The sequence below is a fragment of the Gavia stellata genome, chromosome 7 (assembly GCF_030936135.1).
Source record: "Gavia stellata isolate bGavSte3 chromosome 7, bGavSte3.hap2, whole genome shotgun sequence".
Lineage (NCBI taxonomy): Eukaryota > Metazoa > Chordata > Aves > Gaviiformes > Gaviidae > Gavia > Gavia stellata.
In genome coordinates, this window is record NC_082600.1 from 30,702,482 (window position 1) to 30,730,151 (window position 27,670).

Below are 27,670 nucleotides of genomic sequence, written 5' to 3' on the forward strand. Positions count from 1 at the left end.
ATTTCAAGGTTAAAAGAAAATGTCACCTAATATGGGGACTCTACTCAGTTGCATACTGTGGGACTTAATCTATACTGAAGCTAAATATTCTATAAGTATGCAGTGAAGTGCAAAAAACAGCAATTGAAAAATGACATGATTAAATGGCACAACATGCAATCATTTGCTCTCAATTATATCAATGTATCTTCTTCATTTCAAGGAGTCAGGCAGAAATATTGTTTTTTAAATGCCTCTATTAAATTGGGCACCAATAATAAAATAGATGAGAGTCCTAATAAGCTCATTTATGTAACATACATCACACACCACAAAACTATTCTCTCCAAACGGGTTTGTTCATAGATTTGTCTCCCAGTTGTCACGAGTCTTGGCTATATTAAAAGATTTTAAAGGCACAAGGCTTGCATACCATTCAGTGGAAAACCTTTGTACTTAACCCTTGAGAGATCTTTAATGCTAATTATGGAAAAAGTATCGATATAATATCTTTGCTGTCACATTTTATTATGATGACGGTCACAACAGAATTTGGGACTGACATTTTAGAAATATCGTCTAATTACAAGTCAGAAATACAGAATGACAGTTTAAAGCAGAATATGACTTCTTTCAAAACAGCGAACTGGTTCTCTTTATTTAAAAGCCCTACTTTTAATAGCATTACAACCACTAAATTGCTACACTGATTATATCTCTCCGCAACTCACTGCTTAGCAAAGAGTTAAGATACCTCTCTCACAATTCTGAGCACAGTTCACTATAGTCCTTGTGCATTGTGTCTGTTTCTATACATATTAAAAATGGCAATGAACTAATAGGAAAAAATACTTCATTTTTGCACTGGCTTCAAGAATCTATGTAGACGCTTACATTCTACATGTAATCAAGTGCTTATATTAATTCATCCATTTCACTAGCATTAAAAAATTACATGGGAATTTGTGTTTATTTGCAATTAAAAATGCAAATAAATGTACAAATTAGGTAAATATATTTATTTTAAAGAAAATATTTATTTTAAAATAGCATTCTAAAAGTACCCATGTCCTTCCCCTTTTTTCTCTAGAAGTACAAAATATGCATTAAACCCAGTAACAATCCAGAATACATGCTTCTGGGCTTATTCCATAAAAGCTGCTATTATAGCTGTACGAGATTCTTTAATTTCTTTGTTCTATTCCTTATGTTTGGTTAAGTACCTCAAAATATTTGTTTGTAAGACTATAGTTCAATGGTCTGTTATTTAGCTCATATTCCCATGTAACTAGTAATATGTAATATACTTCTCTTCATAAATTAAAAACACTATTAAAATTCCAGACGTCTAAAACAATATGAAGATTAAGTTACTATAAAAGAAACTATAATAGCTTACAGATTGCTTGTATCATTACTAAAGCGCTGGTATCTATTACAGTGTCTCCCTGGAATAAAGAATGCACTTTTGGCAATAATCTGTTAAAAAAGTGCCCATTATTGTTAAGATGCTCCTATCTTAGCTCTAAACTAGTGTGCAATTACAGGAAGGCAACTTTTAAAAATAAAAGAAAAACAGTGTTGGATGTAAATGCATCTTCCCTACTGAAATACAACATAGCTTTTCTAAGCCTTATTTTTCTCGTGTTTCATACAGAGGATTAATTAGATTAATTTTCACACTGAAATATTTTAGAGCTATTTACTACACACAGCAAAGTTGGGGTTAACTTGGTTCCAGGGAAATAAGCTACGTCATTCAGACAGAGGAGCCAGATGTGATGGCCATTTTTCTAGCCTGGCTCTGTTTGTGTTCATGCCTTCGTTGCATTCAATTTGAGAAGTTCTCTTTCCAGAGAAAAAGATCCAAAGGAGAAATATTGAAAGAAGTGGCACAGTTTGCTAGGGTTTCTTTTTTGGCCCCAGAAAATGCTGAAATAAAAGTAGGGAGAGCATCAGGCAGGTAAGATAAATATTAGTGCTAGGTTTTGCTTTTTTAATGAATCCTGAACCACACTACCCAAAAATTAACTTAACTGTAGCAGACATTACAAACTTGAAATTTTTCCTAGATCACCACACTGGGCAGAGTTTCATATGAATGTGTGCAGAAATTCAAGAGATTAAATGACTTAAGGTACAGGTGGAAACTTTACAAAATCAAGGAAGGCATAAGTTAGGCTCAACTTTACTTCCAGTTGTTAGAATTCACTTAGAATTAGAGCTTAAAAGAAATCAAGATTTTTCTCAACATACATCACGCATTAGATGCCAAGAAACCCCCTCCAACTGCCCAAAACCCTTAGGTATCAGAATTTCAGCCATCTTTAATGAACAGTTAAAACTGTTAAAACTTTGTATCCTGCCTCAGAGCTATATAAGAGGCTTTAAAGGAAAAACTTCCTTGCATGGATGTACATCAATACCTGTAACCCTCAGGCTGATGTTCAAACATTAATATTGTACTTACTCCCTTTCTTAATCTAGTTCCCCCACGGATGGTAGACATGCATTTTTGCTGTCCCTGTGCAACGCACCTGGTATACTCCGAAATATAGTGAGAGTTTACCCTATTCTGAATTACGGGAAAAAACCATCCTGTAGTGCATTGGTATTACCTTTTTATGGGAAAGCAGTGAACATAAAATAAATTAGACTAATCTTTTGGAGACTTCAGGACAGGCAGGGTGATAGGAAAGGGAAAATAAACACATCTAGTGGGTAAGGAAAAAGAGATTTCCTTTGGCTTTTTTCTTGTGTCAGTGAAGCAAATTTAGCCTGGATTAAAAAATGTACAGCTTGAGCTGCTCCGGGGTAAACAGAGGAAAATATATTATGATTCTTTCATGTGTATCTGTATATGCACAAGGACAATAAGCAGGCTTTTCTAGAAATGGTGTTCCTCATCTTATTTCAAAAAAGCAACGCATCCTCAGAATGGATGTATCATTAAAACATAAAAACATTATTTTCATTCTTTTGCCATATCTTAATCATAAATATACACACAGACACATATTTTTTGGTTTCAGCTCAAGACAAAACTAAAAGTCCCCAGCAAGAGAAGTTACTTGCAGCAGAAGTAGCCAGAGCCAGGCAGCACTGCGATGAGGTAGGTTCACTCGTATCTGAAGTAGGCTAGCCTACCTCAGTATCTTACTTGCATAAAGAAGTTTTAGGCAAGTGTTAGCATAAATATGTTAAATTTTAAATTAACATTAACTTGCCTCTGGTACAAGTTAGGCAAACATGACTTTGACATGCACAGTTTAGTCTCAGGGCTATGAGAAGGCTAGCATTGGAGGTGAGGACAGAAGCAGGTGATGTGGTCAAGACGAACTGTGAACGGCAGTCAAAAAGCTAAGCGATGTCAAAAGTCAAATGTCTGGATGAGTTGACAGTTGGTGTACGATGGTCTTAAGAGGCTCAGTGTTACTCATATTATTGCACCTTCAACTGCCCTTCTTCCATTGCCTGGACAACAGGATTGGGGTAAGACGACTACATAGGATGAAAGCAAAGAGGGCATGAAACAGGCTTTGTTTCCTTCACTAAAGCTTGGACTAGACAACACAACGAGGTTCCTCTTATTGTGCCCAAAACACGAAAATAAGTGTCACTGTGATAAAGGGAAAGGTGGTGCACTGCAAATGACACTGCATCATCAGCCATTGGCAAAATGCACAGAAAATCCATCAGAGTAGAGACCAGGCCTTCAGTTTTATTCTGAGGTGAGGAAATGCAGCACTTTCCTAACAGACCAGTAAGTGTACCAACCTGCAAAGGACAGGAATCCACATACATATTTTTTTTTTCCATTGACTTTCTGCAGCAAGCATAATCTAAGCCGCTCTGCTGTCTCTAGTAATATGTTGCCAGTCTGCAAATCCCATTCCTGACTGACATCCCATACTCGTGATACATAACATACCTGATAAGGATTGCAATAACACTTCAGTATGTATACTGAAGACCTGTTCTTTTTACACTCATATTCTTACTCATACTGAATTGCACTTTACCCTGCAAATAATTCTACTAAAATCAATGGGTTTCCTGGCAGAATGAAATTATTTTTAGTGTGAGTAAAAGTACTAATAGTCTATAATACTATTCCCTATTGGGACTATGATCTATTAACTTACATGCAAAGATGAAATTTGGGAAACCTGTCCAGTACTGAAACCGAAATTAGGCAATGGTCTACTAGGTCAATGATGCACCAATTAACGAAAAACCTCATTAGTAGAATTTAATGGCTCCAGAGAACACTATTCAAAAAATAATCCACTAATATCGGAGAGATTTGCACCTGAAAATGCAATGCTATGGCTCCAAAGGGGCAGTTACAGACAATCAAATAAATTGTATAATCACATGCAGTAGAACAAAGTGGACCTCAATGGAGACAGTACAATGAATTTTTAACTCTCTTTTATTTCCAGTCCACACTATGCTTGTTTTTCTATATGTTTTCACTAACAAAGGAAATAATGCTTAGAGGCCAACCAAAGAACCAACCCTCACTGTAAGTTAGTGCAAGTCAAACTTGGCTTATTTTAAGGAGAAATATTTCTTTCTCTTTTTCTTTTGTCATCTTTTGCTTTCTTCTCATCTTCATTTTCCTTTTCTAGGTTGATAGTAACAGAAGAGAAAGATTCTGGTTTGGCAGTAAATAGATCTTCAAGGTAATAGCAGGACAATAAGCAGTCACATTTTCAGGGAGTCATTTGGGTGGGTTAAAAGAAAAAAATATATTATAACTTCAATGATAATGACAATAATAAATGATGGAACAGAGAATGTTCTCTCAAAAAGAAGCCAAGTCAGCTATTTTCACTTCTACACATCTGATCTTCAAGAGGCCATGACTGAGAGGGGAAATATGGTCCAAAGTCTGCAGATGTCATTGATGCAAAAGGTTTGGGAAAGGAACTGTAAGCTGCTTGTCACTATGACATTGCAAGTTTTACTTTGTAATGGCCAGTTTGGGACAGCTTTCTCTGTAAGCCAGGGTGTCTTCTGTGTTAGTCAGCTTGAGTCAAACCTCAAGTCTTACATGTCTGCTCATGACATAAGAATTACAGAATCACAGAATCACTAAGGTTGGAAAAGACCTGTAAGATCATCAAGTCCAACCAAAAAAAAAAAAAAGAAAAACCACCCACAAACCACAAAACACACCACAACCCACACCAAAACAACCCACCCACACCACACAGCACCATGCCCATCAAGCCACATCCCACAATGCCATATCCACATGCTCCTTGAATACCTCCAGGGAGGTGAGTCCACTACCTCCCTAGGCAGCCTGTTCCAGTGTTTCACCACTCTCTCAGTAAAGAACTTTTTCCTAATATCCAGTCTGAATCTCCCCTGGCGCAACTTGAGGCCATTTCCTCTAGTCCTGTCACGAGTCACTTGGGAGAAGAGACCAACACCCACCGCTCTGCAACCTCCTTTCAGGTAGTTGTAGAGAGTGATAAGGTCTCCCCTCAGCCTCCTCTTTTAAATGCCTCCTCAATTAAATGCAGACCATCCCAGTACAGTAAGAAAGACAGGGGCAAGAGCCCCATTGCGTCTGTCTCACCAGCTCCAGTTAACAAGAAGGCAGTGGTTCAAATAAGCACCCTGTTGCATATTCAGGAGGGCTGAGAGAGAAATTAGGGCTCAACTTTTCTGGAAAAGAAATAAGCTTGTAGTTAGCGTGGGAGAACGTCACAGATTATTAGCAGTAAATCTTTCTGAGCTGGAATTGCAGTTGCCTCAACATGTTCAAGTCCCTCAAGTCTTAAAGACATTCCTGATGTTCCTTGAGTGGGATTCATCTGAGCTAATGGAGAGCTTGACACCTGAGCTAGTCATTTAGAACCAGGTATTCTGAGGTACAGTACATCTTCTCCATAGCCAGATGCCTAAACCAAGACAGATTAATTGCATCCCAAAAGTGCTTTTTTTCACCCCAATTATATAAAAGAAGCTCAGACAAGATCTCTGCATTGTAGGTATCTAAAGCTAGCCTGTTTTAACATACCTCTACCATATGGCTACGCTGTCTGCAGGTTAATCATCTTGATATATCAGAAATAAGGGGACAATACATAAAATAGAGCTAGGAAGGAAGCAAAATATGAATAAGTAGCCTAAAAATAGCCACTAGGCTATTCTCTCCTCCACCAAAGGATTCCGTGTACTGCTGTATCTGAGCTCTGCTGAACTCAGGCTTCTTCCTGTTACTACAGTAACCTCCATCCCACACCCCAGTCTTAGTCCAGAAGCCCATTGCCAGTGCTGAATTAGAACTTCAGGCAGATACTTTCTGATACCTCGGTGGAACCCTGCAGCATGTCAGATCTAATCATCCCTGGTGGCTAGATCTTCTGTGTCTCTTTCCCCCAGCAAAGGGAGCACTTGTGGGGCAAAATGGTTTTAGACAACCAGATAGTGTTTATGACTAATTTTGATATTTTGATTAATTAAAAACTAAGTAACAATGTAAAAAACCTCAGAGAATTCACAGTTCAAGCTTCACAGTCCAAATGGGATGATGGAATGAAAGCTGCCATCTCAGATGGGTTATTTAGTTCTAAATGGGAACTGTAAATTGTATTAGCATTGCGTTAAATAGGGAGAGCCTATTGAAACACAAACTGAACTTTCTTTCAGTAAGTAGTAATTATATTAAATCAGAATTTGAGATACATTTGAGTATATTAAGCATTTGAGCACTGTGTGTGTGTATGTGTATGTATATAGTATTGAGCATTGATATTTGAGTATATTAAAATTAAATTGGAGCTACAAAACCACGTACTGTATTAGGGTCAAAATACCATATTTTTGACAAAAAATATGTAGAGCTGCTTTGCTTTAAAGAGGTGGCTTCTCATTTAAATGGTCTACAAAAGTGCTGCTTTGGGATGGTGGGTCACATAAATTCAGTCTGAGTTTGCTTCAAACCATTGTAAGTGGCATCAGAATCACAGAATCATTAAGGTTGGAAAAGACCTATAAGATTATCAAGTCCAACCATCAACCCAACACTACCATGCCCATTAAGCCATGTCCCGAAGTGCCACATCTACACGTTTTTTGAACACCTCCAGTGACGGTGACTCCACCACCTCCCTGGGCAGCCTGTTCCAATACTTGACCACTCTCTCATTAAAGAAATTTTTCCTAATATCCAGTCTAAACCTCCCCTGGTGCAACTTGAGGCCATTTCCTCTCGTTCTATCACTTGTCACATGGGAGAAGAGACCAAGACCCACCTCTCTGCAACCTCCTTTCAGGTAATTGTAGAGAGCGATGAGGTCTCCCCTCAGCCTCCTCTTCTCCAGACTGAACAACCCCAGTTCCCTCAGCTGCTCCTCATAAGACTTGTGCTCCAGAACCCGCAGGGTCAGGCTACATTTGACTTCGGAATTGTGCTGGTTTTGTCTGGGATAGACTTTATTTTCTTCATAGTAGCTAGTATGGGGCTATGTTTCAGATTTGTGCCGGAAACAGTGTTGATAATGCAGGGATGTTTCCATTACTGCTGAGCAGTGCTTACACAGCGTCAAGGCCTTTTCTGCTTCTCACACCACCCCACCAGCGAGTAGGTTGGGGGTGCACAAGAAGTTGGGGGGGAACACAGCTGGGACAGCTGACCCCAAATGACCCAAGGGTACTCCATACCATATGATGTCATGCTCAGCATATAAAGCTGGGGGAAGAAGAAGGAAGTGGGGGATGTTTAGAGTGATGGCGTTTGTCTTCCCAAATAACCGTTACACGTGATGAAGCCCTGCTTTCTTGGAGATGGCTGAACACCTTCTTTCCGATGGGAAGTAGTGAATGAATACCTTGTTTTGCTTTGCTTGTGTGCGTGGCTTTTGCTTTACCTATTAAACTGTCTTTATCTCAACGCACAAGTTTTCTCATTTTTACTCTTCTAATTCTCTCCCCCATCCTACTCGGGGAGTGAGCGAGCGGCTGCATGGTGCTAAGTTGCTGGCTGGGGTTAAACCACGACAGGAATCCTACCTGTTTTCCATAAGATTTAATACTGTATGCCTTCCTGTTTGTTAAAATTTAATCCAACCAAAATTTGGGTAAATATTTCTTCATCTGTGAAAAGATTTAGGGCTCTGAAGTCACACTCTTTTTGAGAAATTTATTAAAATTATTACAACTTTTTTTTTTTTCATCTTAGACGTATGAAAAGGATTAAATCCTGCTTGACTTCTTCTGGACTTTCTATTGGAAACTGTTTTGCATACTTTTGTTATATGCATATTGAATTTCTGTAATTCTTTGATTGCAGCTTTGCCAGGAACATCATTCCAAAAATTGTAAAGGATCCAAAATGCAGTAGCAAAAGCAGTTCCTGGCACCTGTAGGAACAGCCAGCACTTTTCTCCAATTTCTGAGTCTCCAAACCTTTGCTCAAAGTTAATGCTTTTCTTTAATTTCAGTTTGGCCATAATCTTATATGCTCTCAAACTCACTTGTGTATTATTTGACAGAATTATGTTTAACTGAATTGTTTGTAAGATGTGCAGTGCTGACTCTTACGCAAACTTTTCAGTTAAAATGAAAAGCATCATAAGAAGTACTGATTGATGGATTAATTATTAATTACCAATGCAACCTATATTGTTTAATCAGAAAGTTCAGTTGCTTTAGGAATTGGAGAAATAAGAGATGGTGCTGAGAAATACTTTTTTTTAAATGACATTGCATCATCTGGTATGCCTAGTCACAAATTTAGTGGAAGATGAAAACATACACTTCTGAGTGAGTCTAGTCATTAGAAATACTTACAAGCATCAGATAATTTACATTGTTTACAAGGCAAACAGAAATGGCTACTAATACTACTAGGTATTCAATAAACCATTGACTTTTAGAACTATTAAATGAGAAAACATTTCCAATATTTTTTGGTACAAATAAGCAGTCTGGTTTCTTTAATGAATACATTGACTAAAGTCAATGAGAACCACAAGCTTTCAGTACTGCTGAAAATCAGGTCTCCTTTAAAGGCCCAAATACAGATTTAGGAGACAGGTATGACAATATATATAGCATGTTGCTTATTACTTAAAATAAAGCCAGATCAGAAAAATAGATGAAATGCAACACCATTGTTGCCAAAGAACACCATTTAGCAGAAAACCTCTGCTAAAATCCTGTTCTGAACAGGAGGAGTTTGGAGGGAAAGGAGAACAGGATCCTTTACAAATCTTGTTACAGAAAGCAATAGAAGCTTTCCCAGTTCTACATGATTGAGAAGGGATTCTGAGATGGACAGATACTCGCAAGTCTAAGCTTGTTCTTGAGCAGCTGGTCTGTGAGCCAAAGCCGTAACAACTACCTTTTTGATGCTGATGGGTCATTTCTCTATATTGAACACTTATGACTTTAAGTTTTATTGCAAGTGACAGAAATATACGACTGATTATTTAGGCTTCCTTGCTGTGTTTTGGAGGGCATTTTGCAGATAAAACAGCATGCTTTTTCAAGTCCCAGACACATAAAAGCAAATGTGGCAGACCACTTCTACTTACAAGCCAATGAGCACATAAGTTTCTGGCTAGATCTTACTCAAATGAAATTTACTAAAACTTTCATGAAAGAATGTGAATTCTTTTTATTATTGCTCCTCATTCTTTCCTGCTCCAAATCTCTCCTGACCCACAAAACTGCCATACATCATTAGGTTAGGAAATCAGTTGTGCCAATTATTAGTCTCATGACATCAGGTCTTTCAGCTGCTAGAATTATGTGTTTACCTGAGAATTTTGTATTTAATTTAAAAAGTATAGGTCTGGTTCTGGTCTTCATCATTTCAGTGAAAAGCTAGAAAACATGAACTCGAGGGACTCAAATGCAGAAGAGAAATAAAAGGGATGGATAAATAAAGTAAATGCATGTTGGTAGTTATGAAGATCTCATGAATTTTAAGTCAATCTCTTGATTTTCTTAGTTCAGATTCATGGGTTTTTCATGTTGCAATAGAAGAAAACAAACCAGGAGTAAGACACCCATGCTTCCCCCCTTACAGCTGGGCAACTTTGTTCACTCTTTCCCCCTTCTTGACAGGAGTCCTGGTTAGGCTACACTTGGAAGCTCACTTAATGCTGCTGTGGAATGGCCAGCAAGTGTCACTACAGACTGAAGCAAAGTTCATGCCCCTCCTTCGTAACTAAATATGAAAATGTCCGAGGCAGCCAGGAGCACTGAAAGGCTGCTGGAATGAGTAACAAAATGGCTCTGCAGACTGACTGCACATTGTGTTGCACAGAAATCACTGGGCTGACCAAAGTATACCACATAGTTTCCACAAAACCAAGAAATACAGAACCTTACATAAGCTGGGAAATGACCTTAACTAATAATATTCTAGTAATTCTAATATCTAAATATGCTAATAATAATGGGAAAAAACCAGCCAGACATACTCAGCAGGATTTGAATTTTGAATATAAACAAGAAGCAGTGGTAAATGCAAGGAATCAGTCTCTTTTCATCATGTATGAAAATGGAATATACTGAGAAGTAACCTAGAGGAAGGAAGGAAGGGCTGCCTTGTGGTTAGCGCCAAAGATTAGGGTCACCATAGCTGGGCTCTACCCTAACACAGCTGTTGACTTTCTGTGAAAACCTGGAAAAGTCACATAATCTCTGTGCATTTTATTTCCCTAATTTCTAAAAAGGGTATAATAATACCTACCTTAAAGGTGTAGTGGGGCTTAGTTCGTTAACGTTTGTACAGCATGTACAGCTTCTTGACTGGATAGTACTATAGAAATGCTAAGTATTATTATTACACAGCAATATCCCAAAAGAAAAGTAATGCAGTAGTATATTCTTTAATAAAAAGAACATTCTAATTAATATGGGATGATTTTTTATAAAAGAAAACAAGTCAAAATAATTTCCTACTAGTGAATTTAACAACTCCTCTTCCCACCACATTTTTCTCATCTTGGGTCCCAACTGCATGTCAACATACATTCAATTCTTCCTTCAATTGCAAAATGAAAGGAAAACACCTAAAAAATGAAATAACTGTTTTTCCTAAGGCATAGGTGTAATTTAAAACATAACATTATGGAATGAAAATCAACGGCATTGTTGAGTTTATTTTGTTAAAAATTTTTCTCTGTGTACAGTGGCTATGTGTATAATTGGGATGGTGCAGCACAATAAATTTCCATTAAGAAACAATGATTCAGTTACCACAGTGAAAGCAGTAATAAGGTTAAACTCTTAAGTTAAGTGGAAAGTAAGTCAAACTAAACCCCAGCAGGTTTCCTACTAGTGGCATAGCTAATGTTTTTGAAAATGTTCTAAATGTTCTTTCTCAAATATATGTATTATACATTGCAGTATTGTTAATTATATCCATTTTCTCTTTTATACACTTCCCCAGGAGATCAGTGAAGAATGGAAAACTTACTTATAGTGGATTTCAGATTTAATGAGACAAAGATGGTTTAATATATATGACAAAGTGATGTGCTCTCACCATATTTGATAGGTAATTATTTTTTATACTCTAATGGCTACCATTTTGAAAATAATTAATGTATTATTTATGTAATTAATAGATAATCAACCAAGTAATGAAATACTCCGGTTATATCATGGTGGGTGGTACTACCCTGTTTAACATCTCTAGAGCTCTTGGCATGACATCATGTCATACATATATTAAAAGATTTCATTTGAGAGATTTATACCCATTCCAAATACGTTAGTAACATTGCTATGGTATTTCTGTTCATATATATATATAAAAATCTTAGTCATATATATAAAAGTGTATATTTAAACACACATTTGTCTGAAATTAGATTTTTAAATCTATAGTTACGCACTTAAATTTAAGTGCCATAATTTTCCACAGAAATAAAAAGCAACCAGCATTTCCTATGGAAAACATGGATCTATTGCTGTGAAGTTCTGCAGGTCTATTAACAGTCCTTCATAATCACTAGCTTTGAAGTTTGCTGATAGAACAAACAGAATCAGCATGATTTTTCTCCCCACTAGCAGAAGACCACAAACCATTAACAAAAAAAAAAGATGTTGTAAGAAAACTTAAAATTGCATTAAAATGGACATGCTCAGTAACCTGAAAAAAATGCTACCAACTTTATCTACATTGACACAACCTTCTCACTAATCCTCGTGGAAAAGGAAGAGTTAAGGAATGACTAATTGGAAAGAGAGTAATTTTTCTGCTGTTGTTTTTTTGAATGCTTGTATAAAAAAGTATGTTTAGAAGTGTTTGCAACATGCCCTTTGAGGTGAGTATTTGATAAATTGTCCATCACCTTAAGAGTGCTGTTGCCCTAGACACCCTGATGTACTAGTGGAAGAGAAAAACCTCTTTACTTCTAAAGCTCAACAATTACTCATGATTCCTTTCTTATTCTTTGGTCAAAGATCACTTGCAGAGTAAAGTGACCTGTAATGATGATTCAGGTGAGGGTTTATTTAAAAGTGATAGCTATGAACAGAAGAAAATGGCATGGTTCTACCAGGTTTGTTTGCTAACTTAATAGCCCTCTTTCCTAAATGTTTTCACTACTTTTGGGGAATGGAACAAAACATACAACCTCCATTAAGTCAGTTGCAAAGCTGAATGCTGGCCTTCAGTTGAAGGAGCTTATCCATCTGAATATAGCATTGTGACTACAATTCTTTTCCCTCCTTTTCATAAATCTTCAGGCTTAGGCTTAAGATGTGGCCTAGATTAATGCAAATCTCATAGCCTATATGTCTTTTTCCACATATCTATTCACCACAAACGTCAATGTTTTCTCAAGTATGCTAAATTTATATCTCTGTATCTGTGACCTCAAATAGGCTATTCTTGACTCATACGTGCCGAGAAATAGGCTATTAAACTGATGGTCTCACAATACATTAATTAATTTAACTGACTTAGGGAGTGAAATTCAGAGTGAAACTTTTTGTGACAAAACTCAGCTTTATAGTGAAGTAGAACGAAAAGCATACTATTGCTTCTCCAATTGTGGTGTGATTAGCCCTCTAAAGCTCTCTTTTGCAAAAAGGCTAAGGAATAAATATTATTGTAAAGATTCAATCAAATCGTCATGAGTGAACACATAGTACATAAATGAAGGTGAAAATATGAATATATGATTGCACGTGTACATGCATTGCATTATGTTATGTATAAGTTAAATATTTTATCCCACCATAAAGAGGAGTCTCTCTATGAAAACTATGATTGTTTTTTTATTACCTTAAAATATTGCAGTTGTTTCTCAGCATTCATTGTTCCTTCGTTTTCTTGTCTCAGACAGGAATTGAAGATGAAAAGCTCTGTATCTCTCAGCCACCCTTTCAGCTCTTTGATCCTGACCTCCAGCTGCCTTACCAGGCTGCCGCTTTCAGGCGAGAGCAGATCACGTGGACCTAACCCACTGTGCCCTACCATTGTGTCTTGGATCTTCTCTCCTAGGGTTTTCTAATGCATCAGATAAAGAAAACATAGATTAGTCTTATGTACCAAAACATATACAGGTTAATGTGCAACAAGAAGCATCTGTTAGATGACTAGAGATGTGTTTCTTTTAATAATTACTACTAATATCAATCAATTTCATTCTGTTTCCTTGTTTCAATCAACTCAATTTTTTGTATCCTTGTTTCTCACTTATGCTGTTCTCTCTGGGTCACTGAGTTTGCTGGAAGCATGATAAATCAATGTTTATTAAGGGCAACTATGAACAGAGGAGACAAAATGGTACATAACTTTTAAAAAGTAGTCTACAGAATTTGTCTGTGGCTTTAGACACTTATAACCATGAGACTTACTGGTTTCTAGGCAGCAACAGAAAATATGACAAGCACTGAGTTCACCAAACTCTTATCCAAAGTACTGTCTAAGTCTTTTGGAAAACACTGAAATACTGAAATATTTTTTGAGGTATGAACTGTCAGGTCATAGTTTCCAAACTTGTAACCTTGAGGTTGTATACAGGAGCAGTTAGGTCACAAAAGAGCTGGTTTTCTTTTAAAAGGGGATGAACTCATTCTGATGCCAATAAGCTAGAAATTGCAAAGCCTCAATGCTCCTGAACATGAGGGCAATTACTTAGGCAACTAAATTCGGATTTAAGTTCTCCATGTTAAGCATCCACTTTAAAAATAATGGACCAGAATAAACATTCACCTCTGATCACTAATGAAACTAATTTACTACAGCTTTTCAAAGTAGTATTTCTAATAAAAGAACCAGTGAATAACATTTTGATAGTGGACACTGTGAGCATAATGAATATTCTGAAGAGGCCAGGGATAGAAAGTTACCTTCCTTTTCAGTATTTTGAAAGTCAACCCTTTAACATCACAAGGGAGATACGCTGTTGCCTGCTTCTTCTATGTCGAGCAGTATTTTATCTGACCTATAAGAGGCTGTCAGGCTGACACTTATTATAAGCACTAGATCTGTGTTACTGATTGTAGAATATTGAATATACACTGACAATCACATCCAATAACCTTTTAAACTCATAATTAGCAGTGGTTAATTGTTGTAACATGAAGATACAGTTTTAGGTGACCCAGTATGGCTGTCTGTTGGAAATACATGCTTTAGAAAGTTACTGGAATATAATTTATAACAATGAAGTTAGCTTCCAAAAATAGGCTTTAAAACACAAATAAAATTAGACCAACAGACATTAATCTACTATGTGGCATTCTGTAAATAACGTCTTTAGGAGATCATAACTGAAAAACATGCTTTCTTGGCAACAGCCTTCTATTTTCATGGTGCAAATATTGATAATTTGAAGACCCTCGGTGGAATCCAGCGCTAGCTATTGTTTTTATGCTGTAACAAAAGTAGCAGCAGGAGGTGAAATCAATGCCCTTGGAGGGTAGGGTCACAAAAAAGAATTTATTGCCACTTTTTTGTTCTGGAACAGTTTGCAATCATAAATTCTTCATAAACAGAATACTTCAGAGAATGGTCCGTCTTCATAAATATACGACAGAGGACATCAATTTCATTTAATTCACAATTTGTGTCAGCACAGCAGATGCCAATGCCTGCCTTGATAGGGTTGTTTAATATGCAATTGAGACAGAGTAATATTCAGCACAGGGGACAAAATTTCACAGATTAAACTGTACGCACCACTGACATTTCATTCTAATGTATTTCCATTCCACACTGTTCACCTTAGATGAAAGTAATATTAAAAACCATATCCCTCTATTTTACCATTGTTAGAAGTCAAAATCCTTGTCTTTAATTTTTTTCATGCCAATTAAAACGTAATCATGCCAATTAAAACAGTATGCCTAGTGCCGTTAGCTTCTGCAGAGGTTTTTATTAAATTAAACAAAACTCTATCAAACTCTGCTTATTATTCATGAAATTGCATTTAGCAGGAAAACTGTAATGGTTATATTTTATTTTTCTGTAAATGCTGAAATTAATGGCAAAACTTAATCTAGAGGTATATTTTGATTTTAACATACTGAGAAGTGGAGAGCTTCAATTTTTTGGAGACAGAGTTTTTCTAGATTTTTAGAATTATGATCAGTTACTTATTGCATAGTTTGATATCCTACCAGCTCTAATCAGTGCCACTGAATTAACCTGATTAAATACATTGAAAGTCATAAATCTAAGGCATACAACTGAAATTGTTTAAAAATAGAAATTGTCATGATCAGATGTAAAAGAATAGGTTAATAAGTCCCATTTTTATCAGTAATTTTATTAATGTTCAAATAGTTTTAAAATGCTTGTGGTGATGCTGCAGATTAAAATTAAAAAGTAATAAGCTCACTAGTCATAAGGCAACTTTTAACATTTCCTGACAATTTGCACATTTAGAGAATCAAGCGATCAGAAACAACTGTGCTGAACTAAAAAAAGCCCCACCTTCTGCAAAATGGCTATTGCATTACGAAATAAGCTAAAGTCACACAAGTCAGTATTTAAAATGCTGTTGGCAGGTTGCATGTATAACTTACTCGTAATACATTAGAAATGTTTTTAAGCTAAGATAATAGCATGCAAAATTATGCAATGTAACTGTATTGCTAATATCACACATCTATAATTAATCATTTAAAGTAATTTATAAATTTATCTTACCCTTGATTTGAAGTGAAGGCAATTAAGGAGAGGAGTGGATGGAAAAATATATAGTTTGACCTCTCTCTCTCTCAGCTGTTTTACAACAATAGGACAATAGTGTCTCCTGCACGGTGCCATCACTGGTCTCTGGGTAACAGAATCACTATATTGCTTTTTTTGCCAGATTCTTGTATCTCACTCTTTGGCTGAGACCCAGCCCATCATAGCGTGAAATGAATTACATGAAACTTTTTTGGCTTTTGTCAAAAGTGAGCTGAATACAGCAGCACGAAACATATCCTGGCTGTATTCATAGCTTCAGGTATTCAAATTTGCACCGAATCTGCATATTTGTTTTTGAGCCATCAGTGTGACCTGAAATATGCAGTGACAACCCCACTTTTCATCTTAAGGGTATAGTAAATAGTTAAACAGTAGATGTCTCTAACATGTACCTTCAGAATAAATTCTATTAACATTCACTCAAGCATGACAGTCAGTGTATATCAGATATACTGCATTATAGTTGACTTGGTGCATACCCGTAATACATGGCATATTTTACTTACGTTTTTTATGTATTAAAGGACTAAAATTATTAAAGTCAGACAGGAGACAAGCATGGGAAAAAAAAATCAACAGAAGAGGAAAACACTATGGAGTTTTTATAATAGCGTGAGTAGCTTGTTTGAAATGTACGTGGTGAATTGAAAGAGAGAGATATTTGTGCCTCAAATTAGAAATCAGACAGACAGCGTACTTCAACACACAAAAATGTACACATAACCCACAAACAGTAATAAAAATGCAAATACCCCAAGCAGCTCCCATTTTTCATTAATTGAATCCACTTTTTCAAGGAGATCATTTGGTAGTAAAACACCACTTTTCTTCAGAGCTTCAACCTTACTAAGCAGTTCCATCTTTTTTGGGTGCCTGATTGACATTTCTACATTGTATCTCTAAAATGAAAAGAAATAGATAATATTAGCTACCGCAGAGTTTTCGCTATAAGAAATTAAACTTTAATTCTATGTGCCCAGTTATGATCATGCTCGCTATGCCATTTTTTAATTTTATTTTTTTTAAGCACACAACCTTCTCATAGCATATCATAAGAGATTTAAGTACCAAGCACGTAGCCTTCTGGGTGACGTATCTATGCAGGCAGTTAGCAATTGTTTACATATAGTAATATCCACTCACTCACAATATTCATTTGTACAGTAATATTCACTAACACTCTATCATCTGAAGCTTGATCTGCCTTTGTCTCATTCAAGTCAGTGGTATCTTATTTTTCAAATATGATACTACAGCAAGTAACACTGAGGTTCTCCACTGAAAAAAATCCCAAAACACTGGGAAACAATTTCATAATTATGTTTCCTGTACAGTTTATTTCTTCTCTCTCTCATTGTGGATTCTGTCTCATATATGGGTCTGAAATGCTATTACACATGAAAACATGAGAGTTTCACTTTAGAAAAACACTTAGACATAACTCCCTTACAACACAATACCGGTAACTTGATTTTTATTGCAACAAGCAACAGGAGCAGTGAAACAGCACACAAACGAGAACAGCCACAATGCTCATACAGTCCAATAGTTTCTTCAAGCTGAAACTACCTTTTATCTTCTGCACTGTTATTTATTGTTAAAAAAAAAAAAAAAAGGGAGACACAGAAAACAGGAATAAAACCAGAAACTTCTTTCAAAATTACTTTAATATGACTTTCTAAATATTTTAGCTGTATATTACTTACATACTCTATAAAAATCTATTCTAATCTACAGACACATTGGCAAATCAATCTCTTTAAAACCTGTATTCTCTGAAAACTTGAATTAAGTATTAAATGTAATAGTTACTATAGTGATTAATTGTGTTTTAGTAGCTGGTAGAGTAAATAAAAAAATAAAATTTAACACACAGGCATCCACTCATATACATACCCTACATATAGTTAAGCTAATTCCTTCTCCCTCTTATGTATAAAACACTCATAGAAATAGAACTTCTGATATGGCCAAAAATGCACCTTTTAGTGAAAGAAGAGAGTTCAGCACATATTCTTACAAAGGTGTTTACAAGACATACATAAATTATGCAGAGCTATTAGTAAATTGCATCCTAACCATTAAGCTTTCTTTGCTTTATATTCAGCCAAGAAAACTGCTATAGCAACTCATACTGAAAATGTTAATAACTGGGCTAAGTATAAAAAATTAAACTAAAATAAGGAATGTTTAAAACATGGGTGCCTTTGCCGGATCCAAGAACATGCTCTGTAGGAAAACAAAGCAAAAATACAATTGGAGACAGCTTAAAGAAAATAATAAAGGTGTGAAATCACTGTTTCAGCTAACAGGTCCTCAGCATTTCCATGCATATGTTTGCATATTGTTAGTTTCATATTTTAATCTCTCATTTACACAACACATGCACATCATTTGTATTATGTAAACTTCAGCAAATATTAGTCATTTGTGGATCACAGAGCAAATGTTTTAAATGAGGTGATTTAAACCATTTCTCATTATTAATGAACACTGATCAGGTGTCTGCGTATCCAAAATTACATGAATATGCATAGTAAAACCCAAGGAATTGTTTATAAAGAACTTGCCTTTTGATACTTGGTGTACTGTGGTGAAGGTTTTAGGAATGAACAGCAGTAGGTGTCAACCAGGTTTGGCACTAGGGAGCTGGATCCGCCAAGAGGCAACACCATTTTATTGGACTAAAATGTTCAACAAGTACGCTTCTTGGTCCTGTATTATTGCCTTTTCAGCTAGAATGGTTACTGGAGGAGATTACAATCTTCTTTATGTAATCTGATTTCTATTTAAAGATGATATAGCTGAAAAGGATTTGCATAATTATTTCCATAAGTACATGTCATATCAAGGGGAATCCAGAGTCCAATTTGCTAGGCACTGAAATCCAGTTCGTGCTACTCCCTTTCTTTTGTCAAGTGAATTAATAGACTGAGGGAGTCCTCTAGCTGTGTGACACTGGTGCAGGCACAGCTAGTTAATACTCATCATCTGTTCTAGGCTGGCAGTTGCTGCTGCCTGGACTGGGGCTGAATATGTTCCTGGACAGTGCAGGAGTGATGAAGAAATAAAATACATTGCATGTTTCATAACTACAATGCTCTTGTTAACGCAGAAACAGAAGATGTTTCATTTAATTTTGGACTAGATAAAATAATTTGGTGCAGCATAATCCAAGTAGTGTGACAGATGTTATAAAAGGTTATTACATTAAAAAATAAATAAGCTAGATTTTATGTACATGCTCTGTCTTTGTCACCATGTAACCTACTGTATAAACAAGCATGATGAAAGTGCTGATTGATAGAAAATGCATTATACTGTAACTGTAAAAGACGAAAGAATTCAGTTCATTATTAGATGTATTGGTATGTGACTGAGAGTCAGTATTGTTTCACTCGTGGATATTTAACATGCAGTGTGTATTTTAAGGGAAAAGCTAATGTGCAGGAGGTACAGTTTGAGAACTGATAGCACAAGATGTTATTGCTAATGCTATTTTTTAATCCATTAAACACCTACACTCTAAGCAGTTGCATGGAAAAATTAGCTACTAGCTCTATCAGTGCTGCACAACCCTAGTCTGGTAGGACTACTTAATCCTGTGGTGAGAAGATAATTTAATCTTCAGATTCATTCTTTCCTCAGCTTTAACTGAGCAAAGCCTGCTCCATTGTGACAATCTGTGGACGCCATGATATAGATTACTGTTTAACAGCCAAAAATGAGATTAAGAAAGTTAAAGCCACAGGGCTCTTGCAACAGCCACAATAATAAATATTTTAGTAATATTTAATTTCCCACAACACCCGTCATGTTAAAAAACTGGGAAACCCCCCCCAAACAACAACATACTGGAAAAACTGCAAAATATTTACAGCATGATTAGCTGTGTGCGTGCATGGCTGGTTTTGTGTTCCTGAAGCCACTCAAAAGAAATCCAAAACACTGTTATGTAAGTTAAAGAATTTTGGCTTTTTATTCCTGCCCACTCAATACAATCAATATTTCTCAAAGGACAGATCATGGAGTTTAAAAAAAAGGCAGTATCACTTATCCGTGAGTAAGTTTAGCAAAAATACTTAAACCATGAGAAGTTGAATTTCAAAACAAAGCAAGTTAAAACCTTACCTCCCCTGACAAAAATATTCTAAGAAATCCAGGCAGGCTTGATTGAGACACATTTTTTGACACTTTATAATAAACTGTGTCTTTTTTTTTTTCTTTAAAAAATTATATAAAACATTTTTTGTGTGAAAAATCACACCCGAAAATTCTGCCCAAATGGAGACTGGAACAATGCCTTGTAACAGTGTTAATTGTCACCATGGAAACCAGAAGAATAAGCCATTTTGAAACTGGTATAGAAGGCACACATTGAGCAACTCAAGCATTTTTCAGCCTCCCTCAGTGTTAAGGAACAAGATGCCTAGTCACTGAGAGGTCAGAGAAAGAAATCATCATGAAAGGTTAGTAGATGTGCACTGTCTGGTAAACAATAAAAAAATCTGTACACAGTTAACAACTCGGTAAGACTGCACACTGCATCTTTCAGAAAGAGAAACACCACAAAAAGATGATCAGGACTGGGGTGTGGATTCCACCCCTCGAGCAAAACTTTAGGGCAATATTATGCGAACCTTGCCCCTAAAGCTCCCTGGGAATTCTGTTGTTGTAATAAAACTTCAGAAGAGGAAAGAAAAAAAAAAAAGCCTGCATGATGGAATTCAAAATAATGCTCTAAAAGCACACAGAGAGATTAAGACATCCATTGTAAGACTTTTGTATGGTGCTTCTGTTGGTTATAGTGAAAAGAGACCAGACATACTGAACACACAGTGGAGCTATGGCTACGAAGTAAAGAAGAATTAAGCCAGTGAACTTTCTCCATTATTGGAATAAGGGTGCGCTATTTGTAGATGTTCTGCATTCCATCATTCACATACTAACAAAGTATCTTCAGTCAAATGGCACTGTATGATATACAACTGAGATCAGGACTGAGTGACCTGCAATTTTAGTTTTACCTGGATTGGATATTTAAATTTTAAAAACTTGCCATTTGGGGTGTTTTGACTGCTACGGACACAAATACATACACATACATGTTCAGTGTCTGTGTGTGCCTGCATAGTCAGTGTTGGCACACATTTGCAAAATATACTGCATGCATAAAATTGAGTAAAGAATACTCTGCAAGCAAATTCACCAAATATCTAATATAAATACATACCAACATATAGCAATGCACATATAGCAATATTTGTCCATCATCTCTTCACACACATTCTTACTTTGCTTTCTGGATAATGTTTGCACTCTTCATGCTAGGCTTCATGGTGGCCCCTTAGGAAGCCCATGCCTAATGCCATTCATTGATGAACAAAGACCCTTTTTATTCCAAAGTCCAGGGTCCAAAGCTCAGCTGTATACAAGCAAAGTGAAGGAATCTGCTAGAGGCCAGCCTACCCTTCACAATAGCTCTTAATGCTTCTACCTTTTTGGTACTATCAGTGTGAAACATTTTAGAAACCGTCCAGAAGCTTGGTTATATTTCTTACGCTGTCAATAGCACTAGAACCTCTGGACAACATTCAAGATCTGGGCTGAGTGATCTGTCTAGATAAATAGCAGTTGCTGTTTCTTGCAAACTTCATGTATTTCACTATTAGCAATTTATGTCAAATAATTGCACAGGGAAATTATAAAGACTCCTACAATTGTCCTTGTAAATTAATAATAGGCTTTCTTGATTGGGATAAATTTGCTGCTGAGCCTTTGGAAAAATTAAAAAGTGCAATGTCATTTAAAATTGCCAGAACTCACACAGCAAATTACATCTGAGGTTAAGAATCAGTTTTTCCTCTTCTAGTTTATTCCATTTGCATGATCTGGAAGTCATATTACATTGGCTATGTATTGTTAATTGGACATAGATTGCATTATCTTTAATATAAATCAAACTACAAATATTAAAATGAATTGCAAATTCTCTAATAGAAGATCACAAAACAATCTTTTTTTTTAGTATCTCCCATTAATAATTTAATTCCAATTATATCACTCAGAAAACTCAAGGAGAGTACTAACTTATTTCCATTTGCTTTTTTTCCCCTACAAATAAGCGCAATAGTACAGTATGTGTTTGTGTGGGAGTGCATGTGTGTATGGGTGCATGCCTGTAAAACAAAACAAATCTTAGCACTTTTGTCTTAAACCCCTGCAGACACCTTGCTTTTTTGTTTCAGAAAGTAGCAAATGTGGATTACACTTCTGCTATACATTCCTTTCTGTGGCAGCCAGAGAAATAAACGCATTGAAAGAAATATTAAGTAACTTCATGAAGAAAATTTTGCCTACATTAAAAAATTAGGCAGTCGGTATCCATTCTTCTGCCTTTTTTTTAAGGAAGGTGATCCCAACCCTTTAAATTTTACTATAAATGTAATATCTTTTTGAAGACTTTGTATGCCCTTTAATGAATTTATATTAAATATTTAATACTGTTTAGGGCATATCCACTACTACCAAAAACAGTTATATTCCCAGCAGTCCCACTGTTTCAGGCAGAGGGCTTGATTGATCCTCCTAGCCTGAATTGAGTAGAATGAAAAGAAGCAGTTGGAAAATAGCTGCAATCATTTAATGCAGATGACCTCTGACAGGCTCACAGCTCTTCTATCTGAACAGAAATTTGCATGGGGTCTCTGTGCAGAGGAACAATGTAACCTAAATGGTAGACAATCTTTATTCTAATGAAGTGGGTGTCAAGGTCAATGTAAAACTGCAATGATAAATGGTGCACCACTAGGCAAGAGAAGTTGCATAGGCATTGTAGTGCTTTCACATTAATTGAAGGCTGAAATGCACTGAGTGAAAGCACAAGACTCTCTTTTCACCATAATGTGTTAATGCACAAATGTTTAAATGTTTTATTCAAGCCCCTAGCCTGTTGGCACAAATCTTATTGCAAACAAAAATACAATAGTTGGCCAATAACCAGAAAAATAGAACTTTTTATTAGCTTGCCTTATTTCTTGAATCCCTAACAACTTCCACAATCTACTCAGAGTACCAAAAGAATAACAAGTCTCCAGACACCTAATGTAATTCCCATGATCCTTTTTCTATTTAGGATATCTGTCTTTAATTAGTTCCAAACAAGCAAGCCTTTAGACAACTCTTCATTAGATACCATTCCCAATGAACGAACTGCGAGAAGAAAAGTCATGCTTCAATATTATTATTTCCTAGATTCCAAGTTTTCTTTTAGTATATAGTTAACATCTCCAGGTGCCTTTTGTTCTCAGTAAGAATTAGACCAGTAAAACTGGGTTTTGTAATGCAAAGAGTTGTGTGCCTAGAGTGGGGACTAAACTACAATCTGTTATTGTGGCTTTGTCAAAACTGCAATACAACTATAATTATAGTACTTCATCAGTCGATCAAGCAATTTGTAGAAGGCAGTACATTTTGTCTTATAAAAATGAGGAGGACAGTAAGCTGCTTTTTAAAATCCTGAGCTGCTTAAGCTTGTTAGGGGTATATTGTTTGCTAATACACTCATTAGCAGCCAAGCATTTTAACTTCATCAATTAAACGGGAAATGGTGTTGCGCCATTAGTTTCACAAAATGCTAAAATACAGATAGCAGTCTACAGCTAAGAATTTTAGAAAATTTATTTTCACTGGCAAACTGCTTTATACACTTCAAGATGGTTTTAGCACAGCAACATATACGGGGGGGGGGGGGTGTTTGTGCATGAATGTAGGTGGTGAAAGCCCTGCATATAGTTGTGAAGTTAATTATATATATACACACATACACCCACTTAAAATTTCCCAAGTCCCATAAGGATTGCTGCTAAAGCACAGCGTCATCTCTTGACACCGATGAACATTTACTCATCTAAGTAATCCCAAGGATGACAGAAGTTTATTCCTGTGAACAACTAACAGCTCTCCCGAATAACTAACAGGTTTGCAATATGGACGATAAATTTTGAATATTTATCAGCCTTTATAGTTTTAGGCTCTTCTGTGCAAATAGATGTTAACAATACAATTACAGTTATTAGACAAGGAGCTATAGCTTGTTAGTAATTAAGAGGTTCTGCAGTACTTTCAGTTTCTGGGAGGCTGTGAGTGGCACGTACTGTACAGCGACATTTCTATTTTACAACTCGCCTGTGCAAGGGAATTTTCCATACGGAAATCAGTCTTCAGGATATTGCAATTCAGAGAATAAACTCCAGTGGAAAAAAAAAAAAAAAAAAAAGACGTATAGTGCAAAGGCAAAAAAACCCAACCCCCAGTTACTGATGAAACTGTTTAAAAAACTGTACAGCTTCATCTGTGTGTGATTTGTCAGGTCTGAAGCTTTGACGTGCCCAAGGGGCAGACCCCAGCGGGGAGTAGGCTGCAGAGCTAAATAGCTGTGAAAGAAGTCTTAATGTAGGATGGAATTCAAACTAACCTTGACATGACCTCGGGAAAAATATGCAAAAAGTAAAATGAATGCACTCTGCAAGATACATCCTAATTTTGTGGCCAAGCTGGTTAGTTTCACAAACATAACTGGGACTTTAAAAGCAAAATAAAATGCAAGGAAAAAGGGGAAACTTTGGAATTCAGAGTAAAAACTTAAGCGGGCATGGGGTGTTGCTGTGGAGGCATATGAACCATTTGGAAACAATCCAAATAAAAACCAACACTGAACAATATTGTTGTCAGCCTGTCTATTCAGGAAAATTGTTTTTTTAGGTTGAATATAAATGACACAAAGCCAAGATTACATCATTGCATTACAAAGTCTGTTGTGGCTTTTAGCCGAACAAGCCCCATGGATCTACTGGCTGATGGCAGTAATTCAGTAAGAAGTTTTAAGGGCTTCTCTTTTTTTCCAGCTTCGTTACTCTAAATATAGAGGAATTTTGTTTAAATACTGATTATTTAAATTTATTTTTAATCCACATCCCTGAGTTTGTTCTGCAAGCTTACTACTTGATACAAACAATAAAAATGTGAGTGGATATATTAAGTCTTGATTTGGCTTTATTATGCGTTTTGCCTGTCTTGCTCGCTGTTCAGTTAAGCAGGAAAACCTCCACCTTAATACAGCAGCCAAGAACTGGCTAATTCACTAGATATATGGAAATTTTAATTGAGTGTCAACTTGTGTTGAAAGTCAATCCCATTACCTTCAGAATGCAATTTTGTAGCAATACCAGTTATTTACTACACTATTAACCAGATTTTAAATATTATTAAATTGCTAAGAACATATAGCCAAAATACAGCAGTTTGAATTCATATAGCAAGGGTAATCAAGTATCAGGTGCATGAGGTTCCACTAAGTCCAGAAACTGCCGCCCATCTACAAATAAAGACAAACCCTGGCAGATGATGGTAGAACATGGTCTCACAATACAGCTTATAGCGCAGTTCAGGTAAGGCCACAGAGCTGGTGTACCTCATGTTGTAACAATCTATCAGTCTTGTAAACTATGTGTTTTACTGGGATCTTCGGCTGCTGTACAGAAGAACTCCTGAGGTTCATCTTGTATTGCTTGCAACAATGCTGTTAGAGCTTTGAGGGTTTTTTCACACCTTGCACCAGAGGTGTGACTTTTGGCACAGACTAATACAGATGCAACCTACAGACATGCTTAACATATCAAACGTGGATTTAGCTTAATTTACATTTATTTAGTTGTCTGGAGAATAATTGATATTAAATAAAGAAAAAAGAGTAATCTTTAGGAATTGATAACTACTGTACTTTTGGGTTAGTGCTCAGGTATACTTATTGAGGAAAAAACCACAGAGTAAGGGAGATTCCAAAATACTGGTATAGACTGCAGTTAGCCCATTACTGAGCAGAAAATGTATTTGATGGCAGGGAAACTGCTTGGCCTGGAAACAAAAATGTGGAGTTGCAGCTCCATCCTTGGCTAGGTATTCTGAAATGATGACCCTACATGTACCAAATCTCATATAGCTACCTTTTTACATTTACATTTTTACAAAATAAAGTACAACAATGTAAGATTATGGAGATTTTTTGAAGAAGATAATCAAAGAAAGTAATTTATAACCTGTTATTCTCCCTTCTGCTAAGATGTGCCTGCTTTTGCAGTATGCATGAAACATAAAATTGGAACTCCTCTACACAAAGATTTAATTCCAAATGCACCGACTATTGTCAGGCTGTGTGTTACAGGCATCATTCTATTTTGAAATGGATGTTCCTGCGCATTTATCTTTCACAGACTGGCTCTTCTGAAGTCCTTACTCCATTGTTACTCAGCCAGAATGCTAATGGTGGTCAGTAATAGCCTCCCATGAGTGAAGTCTGACTGAAAATCGACAAATAAATTATCCTCTCTTCTAGCAATGCCTATTGGGATATGTTTGAGGGTAGAATATCTCGGGATCCTTCTTCTTACCTATTTGCTATACTCTTTCATGGGAGAAGAGGTTCCTGACTGAAAAAAGAGGCAAATGGAAGTTCCTCAGACTGACACAGGCAGAACTCAAAGTCTCCATCAAAGGACAGGAGACTCCACGAAGACCAGGACACCCACCGTTTAAGGCACAGTGGCTTTAGTAATCTATATTACTAGACTTTGTCATCTGTCAGAGAAGAAAACCATCCCTGGCCTGTAGTGATAGCCCTGCAATCTTTGCAGGCTGGTGAACGACCTCAAGTCGAGACCCGACAGACCCTGCACCTAGCATGCTCAGTCTCTAACCTCAGAACATGTGGATCTGGGTTCCCATTACCTCTAGTATCTAGGGTAACAACATGATCTTGAAAGTATTTGTACTTTTATCTACACAGCAGAACTTACACCTGTTTGAGGGCCCATCCAGGTGCTGATTAGAAAGGGTGTGGACAGCAGATTTCTCAACTTGCCCCAAAGTTATAATGAGAAATGTCGGGTTTATTTTAAATGCACATCCGGTACTGTATTAAAGAAAGTGAAAGCTAATAGTTTTTATAATATGCTATCTGATTTGTTCCTTATAATTTCCCTTGCATTATGTCAAAGTTGGCACATGCAGCGGGTGCACTAGGAATGCTAAAACGTCTCCACTGACCATCTAAAACACTGGCAATCACCATAATGCCTTTTATAGCAATACCATTGCAATGTACCACATCAAAACCATTGTTAAAACATGTTAAAAAGAAAGTTATATAGTTAACTACTTAAGATCGTCTTCAGACAGACATATCCTGAACCTTCAAGAGACATAGCAGATAATAGCTCTTCACTTTTCCAGTATACATCAATGTTATTAAAACAAAAGGAGAAAGTTAGCATCCCAGTGCCATTATCTGTGTTAACAGTAGGCTACTTTCATTTTGTACTGAATTTTATAAATTCTTAAGAACTCAATATTTCATTTTTAATATTATTCTAGGAAAAACATAGTACTTTTATAATAAAAGAAAAAATACTCTCACATTAAAAAGTTATTTTTATGATCAACTCC

At 36.3% G+C, this 27,670-nt stretch overlaps 1 protein-coding gene across 2 annotated transcripts in view; it reads right to left on the minus strand.

The window, feature by feature from the left end:
* The window catches only part of AKAP6 (A-kinase anchoring protein 6), a 234,450-nt gene that overhangs the window by 36,690 nt on the left and 170,090 nt on the right, over positions 1 to 27,670 (minus strand). For both annotated transcript variants that reach the window (XM_059819289.1, XM_059819290.1), the window contains 2 exons: positions 16,921 to 17,067; positions 13,250 to 13,474 (listed from right to left, as the gene is read on the minus strand). In XM_059819289.1, the coding sequence (XP_059675272.1) occupies positions 13,250 to 13,474; positions 16,921 to 17,067 (372 nt within the window). The remainder of the gene's footprint in view (positions 1 to 13,249; positions 13,475 to 16,920; positions 17,068 to 27,670) is intronic.